Source organism: Silurus aristotelis (assembly GCF_946808225.1).
Source record: "Silurus aristotelis genome assembly, chromosome: 8".
NCBI classification, from domain to species: Eukaryota; Metazoa; Chordata; class Actinopteri; order Siluriformes; family Siluridae; genus Silurus; species Silurus aristotelis.
The window spans coordinates 17,218,858-17,235,167 of NC_139581.1; the positions used below are offsets into that span (position 1 = coordinate 17,218,858).

General features: G+C 39.9%; 1 protein-coding gene across 1 annotated transcript; it reads left to right on the forward strand.

Annotated features, from left to right (window-relative positions):
- appbp2 (amyloid beta precursor protein (cytoplasmic tail) binding protein 2) lies at positions 1–13,808 on the forward strand. The gene is made up of 13 exons (XM_083549273.1): positions 1–410; positions 6,870–6,958; positions 7,302–7,453; positions 7,544–7,667; positions 7,889–8,057; positions 8,268–8,357; positions 8,478–8,545; positions 9,425–9,530; positions 9,641–9,765; positions 10,257–10,342; positions 10,519–10,709; positions 10,873–11,038; positions 11,826–13,808. Exons 1-13 carry the CDS (start codon positions 273–275, stop codon positions 12,086–12,088), a joined length of 1,767 nt encoding a protein of 588 aa, XP_083405399.1. The 5' UTR covers positions 1–272; the 3' UTR covers positions 12,089–13,808.
- The last annotated feature ends 2,502 nt before the right edge of the window (positions 13,809–16,310 follow it).

A 16,310-nucleotide genomic window follows, 5' to 3' on the forward strand; every position in this document is an offset into this window, starting at 1 on the left:
GTACGTCGGACGACGTCCGTACAGAGAGCGAAGGGGAGGGGGGAGCCGGAGGAGCAAATTTAAAAAATGAGATTATGACAGCGGGTCGCGTTCATAATCCAATACACAGCGGTGCTCTCCGGTTCTTAAAGTTGACCGAGGTTTCGGAGGAGTGACCGAGAACAACGTGTTACCTTCATAAGGTAGCGAAGGCAGAGAGAGTAAAATAGGGGGGGTGGTGAAGGTGGTGGTGGAGGTGGACTGTTGCTGGATATTTGGAGAAGGAAAACAACATGGCCGCGGTGGAGCTGGAGTGGATCCCTGAGACCCTGTACAACACCGCGATATCAGCCGTAGTGGACAATTACAGTCGGTCACGACGGGACATACGCTCGCTTCCGGAAAATATCCAGTTCGACGTTTACTACAAGGTAAGTAAGAGTCGTGATAGGGTTACCTATTAGAAGGACTTTTGGTTAGCTAGCTGGTTAGCGTGGACGCCTGTGCTCCCGTTCACTTGGCTGGAAAAGATTAGCTAACGTTAAACTAGTTCAGGCTGGACGTGTTCGGAGATCCCTGTGTGAGGAAGACAGCCGTGTCAAAGCCACATAGCAAGTGTTTTACTTCGACTGAGAAAGATGTCAGTTCATTAAAAGAGGTTCTAGGAAGTGGAACGTTGTTAAGATCTCTGTGTGTGTGTGTGTGTGTGTGTGTGTGTGTGTGTGTTGACGAGTTAACTTCACAGCTTTCTGTCATCGTGTCAATGCAGAAATCCCTGATGGATTCACTGATTCAGTTTCGATCCATCACCAGTGTTCGTCTATTTAGATGTGAATTAAACATCAAATATAAAACCAATCATAATGTCATTATGTTGACGTGGAGCAGAAGTTCACTTGTGAGTGTTCATGCTCCTTACAGTCAACATCTCCAAAAGAAACCATCTAGTTTTTCGGTATTCGGTGTATAACTGTGTTTGTAAACATCATGAATTGATCGTCTTCTTGATCATGTAAAAAATTCAACATAATGTAATTATGTCCCTCCATCAACATATGGTCAGGTTCATCATCAGATTGTTCAAGATTTGAAACGTTAACACTTAAGAAAAAGTGTGTGTGTGTGTGTATATATTACTTCTTAAGTGTTAAACTTTCAAATCTTAAACAATCTGATGATGAACCTGACCATATGTTGATGGAGGGACATAATTACATTATGTTGAAATTTTTTACACACAAACTATATACATACATGCATACACACACACACACACACACACACACACACACACACACACACACACACACACCTACATACATACATACACATATATATATATATATATATATATATATATATATATATATATATATATATATATATATATATATATATATATATATATATATATATATATATATATACAGTGAGGAAAATAAGTATTTGAACACCCTGCTATTTTGCAAGTTCTCCCACTTAGAAATCATGGAGGGGTCTGAAATTGTCATCGTAGGTGCATGTCCACTGTGAGAGACATAATCTAAAAAAAAAATCCAGAAATCACAATATATGATTTTTAAACTATTTATTTGTATGATACAGCTGCAAATAAGTATTTGAACACCTGTCTATCAGCTAGAATTCTGACCCTCAAAGACCTGTTAGTCTGCCTTTAAAATGTCCACCTCCACTACATTTATTATCCTAAATTAGATGCACAAATTGTACACCTCCACAAGGCTGGAAAGGGCTACGGGGAAATTGCCAAGCAGCTTGGTGAAAAAAGGTCCACTGTTGGAGCAATCATTAGAAAATGGAAGAAGCTAAACATGACTGTCAATCTCCCTCGGACTGGGGCTCCATGCAAGATCTCACCTCGTGGGGTCTCAATGATCCTAAGTAAGGTGAGAAATCAGCCCAGAACTACACGGGAGGAGCTGGTCAATAACCTGAAAAGAGCTGGGACCACCGTTTCCAAGGTTACTGTTGGTAATACACTAAGACGTCATGGTTTGAAATCATGCATGGCACGGAAGGTTCCCCTGCTTAAACCAGCACATGTCCAGGCACGTCTTAAGTTTGCCAATGACCATTTGGATGATCTAGAGGAGTCATGGGAGAAAGTCATGTGGTCAGATGAGACCAAAATAGAACTTTTGGGTCATAATTCCACTAAACGTGTTTGGAGGAAGAAGAATAATGAGTACCATCCCAAGAACACCATCCCTACTGTGAAGCATGGGGGTGGTAGCATCATGCTTTGGGGGTGTTTTTCTGCACATGGGACAGGGCGACTGCACTGTATTACGGAGAGGATGACCGGGGCACACAGCCAGGATAACCATATATTGTGATTTCTGGATTTGTTTTTTAGATTATGTCTCTCACAGTGGACATGCACCTACGATGACAATTTCAGACTCCTCCATGATTTCTAAATGGGAGAACTTGCAAAATAGCAGGGTGTTCAAATACTTATTTTCCTCACTGTATGTATATATATATATATATATATATATATATATATATATATATATATATATATATATATATATATATATGTGTGTGTGTGTATATGTATGTGTTTCAAATTATTATGCAAGTAACATTTAGGTTTTACTTTTTCAAAGAAATGATTTTTTTTTTATTCTCATATATTTTGAAATAACACGTATCAAGCTCAGACAGGTTCATTAGTTAGTTAGTCTTAGTTAAAGAAGGAAACCTACTTAAAGAGGTTGTTCCACAAATTATTAAGCAAGTCACAGTTCTGATGCAATACGGGTAGGAAGAAGGATCTTTCTGCGAAAAAAAGCGTGAAATATCACAATGTCTTGCCAAGGCATGCAAACAATTGATATATTTTAGAAACTGAGCGGAGATCATCGAACTCTCAAAAGATTTGTGAGTGATTTAGAACACAGAAGGATGCAATCAGATAAAGGCTTACTAAGAAAGATTTCTGTCAGGCAAATGAACAGTATTAAAAGGGCAGCAATAAAAAAGCCACTATTGAGCAGCAAACAGACATTTGAAGCTGCTGCTGTTTCTGGAGTCCCAAGAACCTCTCAATGCAGGATTCTTCATAGGCAGTTGTGCATAAAGCTGTACTTCGGCCACTTCTAACCAAATCTCACAAAAAAGAAACGTTTGCAGTTTGGACAGAAATACATGGACTTATTTTCAAACTTTTTTGTTTATTGACAAACGCATGCTACACTGGATGGTTCAGATGGATGAAGTTCTGGACGGCTGGTGGTGAATGGCCACCCTGTTGCAACAAGACAGCAACGTCAGCAAGGAGATGGTGGAGTGATAATTTGGGCTGAAATATTGGGAAGTCAGATGATCCCTTTAGGATCCCTAATGGTATCAAAATGACCCCTGTGAGATATGTGGAGTTCCTAACAAATCATTTTCTGCTATAGTATAAAAAGAAGAATTGTGCATTCCAAAATAAAATGATTTTTATGCAGGACAACACACCATCACATGCTGAAAAAAGAAAACACAATTGAAAAAGAGAAAAAAACTTTGCTGTGGCCACCATCAGCCCCTGACCTCAATCCTATTGAGAACCGGTGGAGTATCCTGAAAAGGACGATCTGTGAGGGTGAGCGGCAGTATGGCTCTAAACAACAGCTCTGTGAGGCAAATCTGGCATCCTCAAAAGAAATACAGCCAGGAACTAAACATGAAATTACAAGTTCAATGGAGGAGAGAGTTGTTAGTCCTCTCAAAGAAGGGTGTATTTATTAAAATGTAACTTGAAATGTAAATGATTGTTTCGTTTTAAATTATTTGTATGAAAAATGCTCTGTCCATGCACCGTATATGACAGATTTCGAGTTTTGTGTTCACTATAACCTTTTAAATGGTTTAAAAGTGCATTCTGCATAATTATTTGGAAAAGCATATTTTGTGATGAAATTTTTTTTCCCCCAAAATGTTAATAAAGCATACATACATACTGACTTTTTGGGGAGGAGATTAGCATTATAATTCGGAACGTGTGTGTGTGTGTGTGTGTGTGTGTGTGTGTGTGTGTGTGTTTGTGTGTGTGTGTGTGTGAGATTTTATATACCATATTTTCCAGACTATAAGCTGCTTTTTCACACTCTTTGAACCTCGCGGCTTAAACAATGAAGCGGCTAATTTATGGATTTTTCCTTGGTTTTTCCCAGTTTTTCAAGCTTCAAGCCAAAAAACTGAGACCCATAATATTAGACCAATGAAATTCTTTATATTAAATCAGATGCGCTCCCACTGAATCGGGCCGCACCACATCATAAATATGGATGATGTTCCTCTGACGTTTGACCTGCCGCTCACTCGGACTGTCAACAGGAAATGCGAATCATTCGTCACGCTGAAAACAACCGGGCATGAAAAAACGCACTTCACCTGTGTTCTGAGCTGCACGGCATCGGGAGAAAAGCTTCACCGATAGTGATTTTTAAACGCAGGACGATGCCAAAAGATAAACTCCCGAGAGAAATAGTTGTGAAAGGAAGGAGGAAGACGGTGAACAATGACTTTCTTGGTAGGCTACTGTTTAAATACAAGCCATGTAACAGACACTGTCTTCCGTTAAAGCCTGTGTAAAGTTCATTAGTTTCAATGTAGACACCTGCGGCTTATAGACAAGTGTGGCATATTTATGTTCGAAATAAAAATCTGTCAAATTCAGTGGGTGCGGCTTATATATGGGTGCGCTTAATAGTCCGGAAATTATTGTGTGTGTGATAGATATCGATGTAGATATATATATTAGGGATGCACTGAATATTCGGCCACCGAAAATTTTCGGCCTTTGAATAGACTTTGATCACCGAAAAAACGCGGCCGAAACAGTTTGTTGTGATGACGCAAACAGAAACCGCGGCCTGCACGTGCTTGTCTAAAGAATTATGTCTGCGGTGTGGACGTATTTCAGTATATCTTGAAGTAAGACCCACGGATAGTGATTTGCAAAACATGTAATGCCGACATTTCAAGATGGGGTGCGTCTGCAAAGACTTTCTCCACGTCGGGTATAATTTATCACCTGAAATCCAAACATCCCGATCGCTATGCTGAATATGAGAGGAACGCGGCACAGAAAAGCAAAACCCCTCTGAGCACGCGCATTCCGTCTGTGGCGGACGTTTTTGAAAAGGCAAGGAAGTTTCCCAGTGATATTGTCAAGGCAAAGGTCATTACACAAAAGATTATGGAATTCATTGCCTTAGATGATCAGCCATTCTCTGTCGTAGAAGGTGTGGGCTTTCGTAGGCTGATCGAGCACATTGAGCCTCGTTATGCCATGCTGAGCAGACGACATTTTTCAGAGGTGCGTTTACTTCAACTGTTTAATGTTGTTGCAACTCACGTTCATAAGCATATAACTGCAGATATTTCAGCAATTTGTTTCACGACAGACATTGTTTGAATTTAATTTAATTTTATCCTGTGCATTGTTGCAATGTGCTATAAATAAATATTTTCATAATTTGTAATTGATTTATTCTTTTATTCTTTATTCCAATAATTGGCATAATTTCTTTCGGTGTTTCGGTTTTTCGGCCCTGCTTTCCTTTTTTTCGGTTTCGGCCCAGAAATTTCATTTCGGTGCATCCCTAAAAAAAAAATATATATATATATATATATAATATAATATATATACACACACACACACACACACACACACACAGTACAGACCAAAAGTTTGGACACACCTTCTCATTCAAAGAGTTTTCTTTATTTTCATGACTATGAAAATTGTAGATTCACACTGAAGGCATCAAAACTATGAATTAACACATGTGGAATTATATACATAACAAAAAATTGAACTGAAAATATGTCATATTGTAGGTTCTTCAAAGTAGGCATCAAGAGAATGCCAAGAGTGTGCAAAGCAGTAATATAAGCAAAAGGTTGCTACTTTGAAGAACTTAGAATATGACATATTTTCAGTTGTTTCACACTTTTTTGTTATGTATATAATTCCACATGTGTTAATTCATAGTTTTGATGCCTTCAGTGTGAATCTACAATTTTCATAGTCATGAAAATAAAGAAAACTCTTTGAATGAGAAGGTGTGTCCAAACTTTTGGTCTGTACTGTATATATATATATATATATATATATATATATATATATATATATATATATATATATATCTCTTAAACACCCACACACACTTGTGTGTACTCTTAGTAGACTTCCCTTCAATTTCTTATTAAATGTTTGAAGTTTTTGACATGCATGATAAATATCTTTTGAACTTACTTTTCCAAAAATCTCCAGAAAGGTTCTTAAATGTAATATGTAAAACATCTTATACAGTCTGAACTGCTGTGTTGTTCATCTGTGTTTGTTTTATTTTTATATGTAACACTTGTTACTTGTAACTTGGTTTTTGCTATGGATATAGCTTTAGATGCAGATGTGGCATTAAATCTATACTACTACTACAACTACAACATATTTGTTTTCCATCTTTTGGTGCTTTATGTAAACCGCAAAAAAAACTAAACCAAAAAATATTATCTAAATTATTGCAGGATGATCTTTTGCCTCACTAAAATTACCTTCAATTATTCTGTCAATATCTATTAATTTTTAGCAGAGCAACATTTACATCGTTGCAGGATTGCGGCATGCCTGCGTTTTAGAGCAGGGTTCACCGAACACTATGTCCAAGTTCTTGGAGAGGTTTGTGCGAGAACTGAGGTTGCACAAGCTGCATGTTCCGATTCGCTCGATTTCTGAATGGCCTTTTTTGTTCCTTTGCATTCATTTTCCAGCTCTGTTACTTTCCCAAGGGAAGGGGTCACTTGTCTGCATTGTGCCACATGAACAATAAATGTTAGTCAATCTCACATTTCTCTATATTTTCCAGCTTTACCAGCAAGGCCGGCTTTGCCAGCTGGGAGGGGAGTTCTGTGAGCTTGAGGTCTTTGCCAAAGTCCTGCGTGCCTCTGACAAAAGGTATTGGACAGTGGGACAGAGATCTGTTTGGTTTCTTGGTGTAGGACAGGAATGAAATATTGGGCTTATTTAAGTAAATAGAATATGATGATTAAGGTGAAGGCATTTGGATGGTTCATAATTATTCAGTCTGAATGTTTTGAATGTTTTATTTTGTAGGCCCCTTCATGTTTAATTTACTTATAATGAGCACTTCTTCGTTCAGATCCGAAAATTTAAATATATTTAGTTATTTGTGAAAATTGGTTGTGACTAATGAAAGTTGAGGTGTCCTTCTTCCATTTTTTGTTTTTTGTTTGTTCCTTGCATTGCCTCAGGGATTCTTTGACTTGTGTTTTCTCAGGCACCTTCTACACCACTGTTTCCAGGCTCTGATGGACCACGGCGTGAAAGTGGCTTCGATCCTGGCCAACTCCTTCAGCCGCCGGTGCTCGTACATTGCCGAGTCAGACGCTCATGTTAAAGAAAAAGCCATCCAATTTGGCTTCATTTTAGGTCAGCAGTTGTTCTGTGTTTTTATTTATTTTTATTTTTTGTGGTTGCTGGGTTGACAAAGTGGTAGTAATGGTTCTGTTTTCCTAACAGGTGGATTTCTGTCCGATGCTGGTTGGTATGGAGATGCAGAGAAAGTCTTCCTCTCATGTCTTCAGTTGTGTATGTTACATGATGAGATTCTTCACTGGTATCGTGCACTGGAGTGCTGTGTGAGGTGAGGCGAGCTGTTGGAATTGAAGGAGCATATCTTTTTTTTTTTTTTTTTTTTTTTTTTTTTTTTACAGTTACTTCCTGCTTTAGCTAGATCTCAGAATTCTCTGAATCATGTGACTACATATTTGATAACTGTGATTACTCAGTAATAACTCATTACTCACCAGCTGCGTCACGTATCCTTTTTTAAAATTATTGTTCCTTCTGTTTGGATTGTGTCAGGTTGCTTCACGTGCGCAACGGCAACTGCAAATATCACCTGGGAGAGGAGACATTCAAACTAGCCCAGTCGTACATGGACAAGTTAGCCAAACATGGTCACCATGCCAACAAGGCTGCTCTTTATGGAGAACTGTGCGCTCTGCTTTTTGCCAAAAGCCACTATGATGAGGTAAGAAGCTGAGCACCTAGTCCTGGTTTTTTTTTTATTTTGTTTGGTCGTTTTTATTTTTTATATATATATATATATAATGTGTATATGTATGTATGTGTATATATGTGTGTGTGTGTATATGTATATAATATTGCATTTATTTTATTTACATTTTGTGTGTATGGGCGGGGCAGCCTTCACTAACGATATGTTGAATATGTATTTAAGGCATACCGCTGGTGTATAGAGGCCATGAAGGAGATCAGTGTTGGCCTGCCTGTGAAGGTGGTGGTTGATGTTCTGAGACAAGCCTCTAAGGTATTTCTTTAGTACTGTGGAGTGGTCATGTTTGATTTCTAAATGAAAACTGTATGGAGTAGTATAGCAATGTCCCTAAGCACAGATATAATAATATTAATATAAATGCTTCTTTCGCAGGCATGTGTTGTTAAAAGGGAATTCAGGAAAGCTGAGCAGCTGATAAAACATGCAGTATATCTAGCACGGTAAGCTCTCCAAACTGGTGGGTTTTAATGCCTTTATGTTCCATGCCATTGTATGATTTAAAATAGAATTTCAAATTGCCTGCATTGCTTAGAAAATGTTATCACAGTCAAATAATAATGGAAGTACTTTTTGCTGCATTGCATTCTTTGAAACAGATCTGCCTTTTTGATAGCTTTCTATCTAATGCAGTATTTCTACTCATTTATTCACATACACATAAATGCTAGGGGTCTTGCAGCACAGTGTCTTATACAATACAGGGCTCTCGAGTCAATACTTCTGTATATTTATTATACATGTATGTACAATAAAAATAATAAAATTCAGTTCAAATTGTTAACAGAATAATGTCAAAACTTTGACTTGATAAACATGTGCACTGCCTTCAGAAAGTGCGCTTGTATCTCCTTTTAAGAGAACTTCTTGAAGCTGGACATAAAACGCTAATCCATAGCATTAGCTAGTGCTATAGATTCTTTAGAGTTTTCATGCATGCGCAAAACAAATCTTATTTCCAGTATGGAGGAGTAGCCGGGGACAGTGCGCTAACTCTAGTTTCTTTTTCATACACCTGGCATTGTTGATGTTTTCGAGTTTAATATTTTAAAAAAGCAGATCAAACTGCGAGGCGGAGACTAAACAAACCTGCGGTCCGCCACTTAATACGATTCAGGGAAAACTCGGATTTTAACTATGTTCCGCATGTAAAAGGGATTGCATTCAGTACACAAACCCAAAGCCCCAAACCAAACATTTTTTGAATTTGTTTAATACTAATAGAGAATTTGTGGGAAAACAACGCAAGATTTTGCATTTCTATACTAATCATCTTGCATTAGTTTACTGATGTTTGAATGCTGCTTTTTTGTTTTTTTCAGGGAACATTTTGGACACAAACACCCAAAGTACTCTGATACGCTGCTGGATTATGGATTTTATCTCCTAAACGTGGACAATATTTGCCAGTCTGTCGCCATTTATCAGGTGGGTTATCAGGGTTGTTTGTTTGTTGTTTGTTTTTTTTTGCTGTGATTTTTCACACATTTAGGCTTTTATATTGTTTTGCAATCACATTGGCGTATGTGTGTTATCAGACGGCCCTGGATATTCGGCAGTCTGTGTTTGGAGGGAAAAATATCCACGTGGCCACGGCGCATGAGGACCTTGCCTACTCCTCATATGTGCACCAGTACAGCTCTGGAAAATTTGACAATGCCCTGTGAGTATGACCAGCAAGACAGAGTTGCCTGATACTGACTGATAAATCTGATTTCTATAGAAATGGTGAGGGGTATTGATAATTTTAATACTTTTCACCTTTAAGGAAAGTGTTTACGTATTTGGTAGGCCAGAGGCAAAAGAGCAAAAATGTACTCCCAGTACATCGAGAAGGCCCGCAAACAAATTTTTCTTTTTAAATTCGGGAGAAAGCTGCTGTTCACACTAAAAGGGCGATTCTTGGAACAAAATCACAAGTTTAGTCATAAACAAGGTAATTCCTTCAGGATTGGTCAATGGCTCTTTAAAGTGTTTTTATTTGTCAGACACTTGAACACAGACCTCTGCTTGCTGATCTTCCCTTTAACACAGTTCATTTGTTCTGTCAGAAAGGGAATGCTTTTATTTTTATTCGCAGAAACATTTATTTAAAAAGATAGTGATGTGTCATACTTCTCAGTTGTCTTACTCAATCCTTGTGTTGTGTTTTAGATTTCATGCAGAACGGGCCATAGACATCATAACACACATTCTCCCTGAGGATCATCTACTACTGGCCTCTTCCAAGAGGGTGAAAGGTAAGGACCACTCTCGACAACATTCATATCTCCTTCAAAGTGGGATCTCGGTGAAGAGAACAGACAAGAAACGCTCGAAGGAAGTTTTGCTGTTATATAATAGATTTTAGTTCACTTTGTTAGCTTTTGTAATTGCATTCATATTGGGGGTGTGTGTGTTAAATATCTTTCACCAGCACTGATCCTGGAGGAGATTGCCATAGACTGCCATAATAAAGAAACAGAAGAACGCCTTCTGCAGGAGGCCCACGATCTGCACCTCTCCTCTCTCCAGCTGGCTAAAAAAGCCTTTGGCGAGTTTAACGTGCAGACGGCCAAACATTACGGCAACCTCGGACGTCTTTACCAGTCTATGCGCAAATTTAAGGTTACAAGATTTAACTTTTTTTTTCCCCCCATGTCAGGTGTATAATATATCGTTAGAAGGCAAATCAATGACCTCAGCTCCAAGTGGTTTTGGTTTTATTGGTGTAGCCACAAATGCATGCCAGGGTGAGGTTTATGTTGTACTCAGGAGTCCTGTATTGCAGGAAGCTGAAGAGATGCACATCAAGGCCATCCAGATTAAAGAGCAGTTACTGGGACAGGAGGACTATGAGGTGGCGCTGTCTGTGGGACACTTGGCTTCTCTTTACAACTACGACATGAACCAATACGACGACGCCGAACGGCTCTACCTCCGCTCTATCGCCATTGGTGAGACCAACATAAAAGTACATACATAATAGTTCAATGCATTGTCTCTCCCCAGTGGCACAACACAAACGCATTTGCCCTGGAGATTCAACAGTAAAATTGTCCTTGCTCTCTGGATGAGAAGGATGGTGTGGACAATTTCCTCTTGTCATTCAGAACATCATTAGCCAATTGTGGTGGTCAGGGTCTTTGAACGTATAGATGTAAACCAGGGCAGACAGTGTTTTCCTCTGAACATGTGTTGGTGTCTGCTGACAATATATGAGCAGCAGTTTGAAAAGATTTGATTGGCTGGCTTTGCACGTCTCTAAAGAAGTTAGTCCTCTCCTGTCATATTATAGGGGAGAACTGGATAATGGGTGGAAATTGGCAGATGTCCAAATTGAGGGATGAAATAAAAGATGTCAACCATTTTCTACTAAGCTACATTTGGATTTTTAATAATGACAGAAATAGACTGTACCCCACTGCTTCTGTCATGGACTGTTTTACTTTTAATGTACAAACGATCTTAGGGAGCCTTCGATGCTTAGCACCTGCAGGTTCAAAGTGTCGACCCAGATTTGACCGTGATAATAGGATTCCTTGGTTGATAAGGACTTGTTGGTTTAGATTGTGCAAGTGCAATCCATCCATATGACTACATAACCCTATACTATTGTGTCAGTGCTCTGACATACATTGCAGAATTAGATCAAAGCTAATATCTGTGCCATATTTAGAGTGAGTGAGTGTCTATTTGGAAATATCGAAATAAAATGTGTTTGTACCCTGTACATTTCTCCAGGTAAGAAGCTGTTTGGAGAGGGATACAGTGGACTGGAGTATGATTACAGAGGTCTGATCAAGCTTTACAACTCTGTGGGGAATTACGAGAAAGTGTTTGAATATCACAACATCCTGTCCAACTGGAACCGTTTGAGGGACAGGCAGTTTGCAGTAGCCGACGCCTTAGAGGACGTGAACACCAGCCCCCAGGCTACAGACGAAGTGGTTCAGTCCTTCCTGCTGTCAAACAGCCCTGCTGTAGGACGTTCCTGTATGGGATAAATGAACCGGACCCTGTGGGTGTTTCCACCCGACACACACACACACACACACACACACACACACACACACGTGCACACCTACACTCACCTGCATTGTGTCTCACATCCTCATCTAGATATCTTCACACCTTATCCCACAGAGCAGCAAGAGGGACTGGATCCTAACCCACTCATGAAAGCAGCTCCCTCAGTTCTGTAATTCACCCGAGCATTGGTGAAGAGACAGGTCATCTCCACCAATGCAAAAACTCTTCCGCTGGGAACGCAGCTTTCTGATGATGGCACCAAGTTCACTTTCCTGTAAAGAATTTTTAGACTTCAGAGGATGTGATTATTTATCTGACTTGCAAAAAAATAGGAAGAAAAAAAATACCCTGAAAACACCTTATTAGTTTTACAGATTAAAATATACAATGTCTGCTTTTTTGTTTTGGTTGGGGGGGCGGGGGGGGGGGGGGGGGGTCTGGCTATCTGAAGTATTGCTCCACATGTATAGTGTGGATGTAATCTGCCTGCATTCCCAAAGCTAGTGCAGAGTGCACACTGAGACAGGCTGGACAGAGACCCATCAATTTCTCGGGACAAGTGAAGGACAGACACACATCGTGTATCCTTGCGTTTAAGTTCTTTATGAAGTTTGCCACTTCTCTTCTATACACAATGCGGAGCCCTGCATTACCCATTTATCCTGTTTTGGCAAAAAACGGGGAAACCTGTTACATTTGAATAGTTTGTGGTTTCTTCGCCCCTTCATACCACGATTAGAGGAGTGGACTTTATGGACCAGTGGGTTTATTGTTGCTTTTTCTGTAGAGTTTGTTCTTTTTGTTTTGTTTTGTATCCTTGCATATTAGTACTGACACAGTTTTATTAAAAAAAGAAAAAAGAAATGCCAATAATTTATATACAAAGTGCGCTCTAAACTTGTAGGTGTATCATTGCAGTTGAATGAGCCAAAATGACTGATTAAAACTAAAGGTAAAAACATGGCTGCCACACTGAGTGAATAGAGAAGGAGAGGGCATGTTCACCACTGCAGAGTCGCATCGCATAAACACAGCCTGACAACGGCGACGTGCACGAGCGTGTCCTGTCGCACCGCCCGCTCTAATTGGTCATTATTATTATCCTTTCAGAGCCCTATTCAGATTTGCACTGATTAAGACCGTTGGCACTCTGCCAGTGAAAAGAGCTGATGGCTGCAGCCGGCTTTGTGAAAAAGGCTTCACTACAGAGGGACCAATTGTGTTTTGGGTTTGTGTTTATAGCGCAGGGCTGGCGTGAACTGATCAGCACTGTCACAGAGGCAGACTTGATTAGTCACCATGTACCATGCACATGATGGCTGCGATCTCGTCCTCCTGATTAAGAGCGTTTAATTATTGTTGCTTATGAATGACCTTTCTCCACTTGTTCTAAAATCCACTGCTAAAAAGATCCCAAGTGAAGCTTTAAACAAGGTTTACATGCAATTTTTTTTTTCCATCTTATAACAGAGGCAGTATTTTCAACCACAACTTTCCAAGCATATGTTCGTTATATTCTACAGGACATATTTTAAGTGATATGGTTTTTGTTTTTTTGTTTTTTTCTATATTAGGTGACAAGATCAGATTGTGAAGTCTAGTGAGTGTGTGTGTGAGTGTGTGTGTGAGTGTGTGTGTGAGTGTGTGTGTGAGTGTGTGTGTGAGTGTGTGTGTGAGTGTGTGTGTGAGTGTGTGTGTGAGTGTGTGTGTGAGTGTGTGTGTGAGTGTGTGTGTGTGTGAGTGTGTGTGTGTGTGAGTGTGTGTGTGAGTGTGTGTGTGAGTGTGTGTGTGAGTGTGTGTGTGTGTGTGAGTGTGTGTGTGAGTGTGTGTGTGTGTGTGTGTGTGTGAGTGTGTGTGTGTGTGAGTGTGTGTGTGTGTGAGTGTGTGTGTGAGTGTGTGTGTGTGTGAGTGTGTGTGTGAGTGTGTGTGTGAGTGTGTGTGTGAGTGTGTGTGTGAGTGTGTGTGTGAGTGTGTGTGTGAGTGTGTGTGTGAGTGTGTGTGTGAGTGTGTGTGTGAGTGTGTGTGTGAGTGTGTGTGTGAGTGTGTGTGTGAGTGTGTGTGTGAGTGTGTGTGTGAGTGTGTGTGTGTGTGTGTGTGTGTGTGTGTGTGTGTGTGTGTGTGTGTGAGTGTGTGTGTGAGTGTGTGTGTGAGTGTGTGTGTGAGTGTGTGTGTGAGTGTGTGTGTGAGTGTGTGTGTGAGTGTGTGTGTGAGTGTGTGTGTGAGTGTGTGTGTGAGTGTGTGTGTGTGTGTGTGTGTGTGTGTGTGAGTGTGTGTGAGTGTGTGTGAGTGTGTGAGTGTGTGTGTGAGTGTGTGTGTGAGTGTGTGTGTGAGTGTGTGTGTGAGTGTGTGTGTGAGTGTGTGTGTGAGTGTGTGTGTGAGTGTGTGTGTGAGTGTGTGTGTGTGTGTGTGTGTGTGTGTGTGTGAGTGTGTGTGAGTGTGTGTGAGTGTGTGTGAGTGTGTGTGAGTGTGTGTGAGTGTGTGTGTGTGTGTGTGTGTGTGTGTGTGTGTGTGTGTGTGAGTGTGTGTGAGTGTGTGTGAGTGTGTGTGAGTGTGTGTGAGTGTGTGTGAGTGTGTGTGAGTATATATAAAAAAAAAAGAAACAAGATTGAATAGTAAATGCAGGGTGTTGCCTTGGTGTACATTGAGTGGTTTTGAGCATACAGAAGACCCCAGCGCTAAGGAAAATTCCCAGCCTTTGCCCTGAAGGACGCTCGGCTGGTGATGCTCTGGCTTTCTCAGCCTGTACGCATGCTTCAGAGCCTGCTGTGAAATGAGTAAATTAAATTGCAACACTAGCTCTCTCTTTCTCACCCAATCCACATGTGAGTGCACTGAGATTAAACGTACCCATTTAAACTGTTGAAGATCCGATTGCAGATACAGATTGGTGCAAAAGTTTGCCTTGTTTACACAGTGAAAAAAACTGTATTATTGGAGTATTACACAACACGACCAATAAAAACCGCCTGTGGTCTTGATAAAGATGTATTTTCGCATTCGAGTGATGATTTTTAGTTACTGAGCAGAGTTTTATTGGTCCTCAGATATTTGTGACTGTTCTGTTGTAAACTGTTATGGTTGATATATTTCTTGTTTTGGGAATACATTTATTTTGTTGCTCTTTAAATCCATGTACATGAAATATACAGGGGGGGGACATCATGTAATCTGTCTCACCCTGATACTACAAATAGCGATGCGTTTCTTCAGTGGGTTCTGTATGGTGTGGTGTAACACAGCAGTGTAATGCAGAGATGGAAATCGTCGAGAGATCCGAAGGTCTTTCTTGTTTGATAGTGTGAAACGGAAACGATGGCTTTTCTTTAATTAGTTATTAATTTTCAACTAGAATGACATTAAAAAAAAAAAAACAGATGTATGAAACTTGCAAATGTTTATAATCCCAGAGTGCATTATGTGTAAACAGAATCCCTGGAACTGAGAAATTTGTGCGCCTCTGATTTGCACTGAACTGAATCACTGAGCTTGTGTTGTATGCTTAATTACATTACTATTATTACCTCATGTCTGACTCCATATCTGACCTCAAGTTCTTCCCAGAGTGCGTGTTTCTAAACGAAAGCCAGATCTGACACTACACACTATAACCAGGAGCAGCAGGACAGTCAACCTAATTGTTTGGTTGGCATTCACAAGCCCAGGCTTCCAGGTGGTACAACAGAAAAAGGTTTGTCCTGTTATCAGATCATTCGTTTAAATCTTCACAATAAAGCAGACATCTGGTAGCCAAGTGATCAATATTGGCTGTGTTTTTACTGGTGGGAGGATTGTTCTCTCCCTCGCATTCTCTCATGCTACTCATACATAAGCTTCTGTGAGCTTGTGTATGTGAAAGAGGGTAGACATTTTTAAAAGATGCTTTTGACTCGTTTTGTGTGTCGCAGAGGAAATAGATGTTACCCCTCACACTCCCTGTGTGATATCTGTTGTATGATGGGTGGAGCGTGACCATAGATAGAAATTGTCAGGGGATTAAATTAAAGAGAAAAAAACAAAAACTTTGAAAGATGATCAATCTTCACTATTTAGTGTGTGTTTAGAATCATGTCTGCATCTACACAACTTGGGCTAAGCATTAAGCCTTATATTGTGTTTGTCCCCCTTTTGCTGCTAAAACAGTTCTGACCGTCGAACATCAACAGCATTAACTTCTTCAGCAATTTGAGCTACAGGAGC

Excerpts from the sequence above, each read along its gene's own strand:
- appbp2 (XM_083549273.1), top strand. The coding sequence starts at position 273 with ATGGCCGCGGTGGAGCTGGAGTGGATCCCTGAGACCCTGTACAACACC. Across the intron at positions 7,668-7,888 it reads GCACTGGAGTGCTGTGTGAG|GTTGCTTCACGTGCGCAACG; the intron begins GTGAGGCGAGCT and ends GGATTGTGTCAG. Across the intron at positions 11,039-11,825 it reads CCTCCGCTCTATCGCCATTG|GTAAGAAGCTGTTTGGAGAG; the intron begins GTGAGACCAACA and ends ACATTTCTCCAG.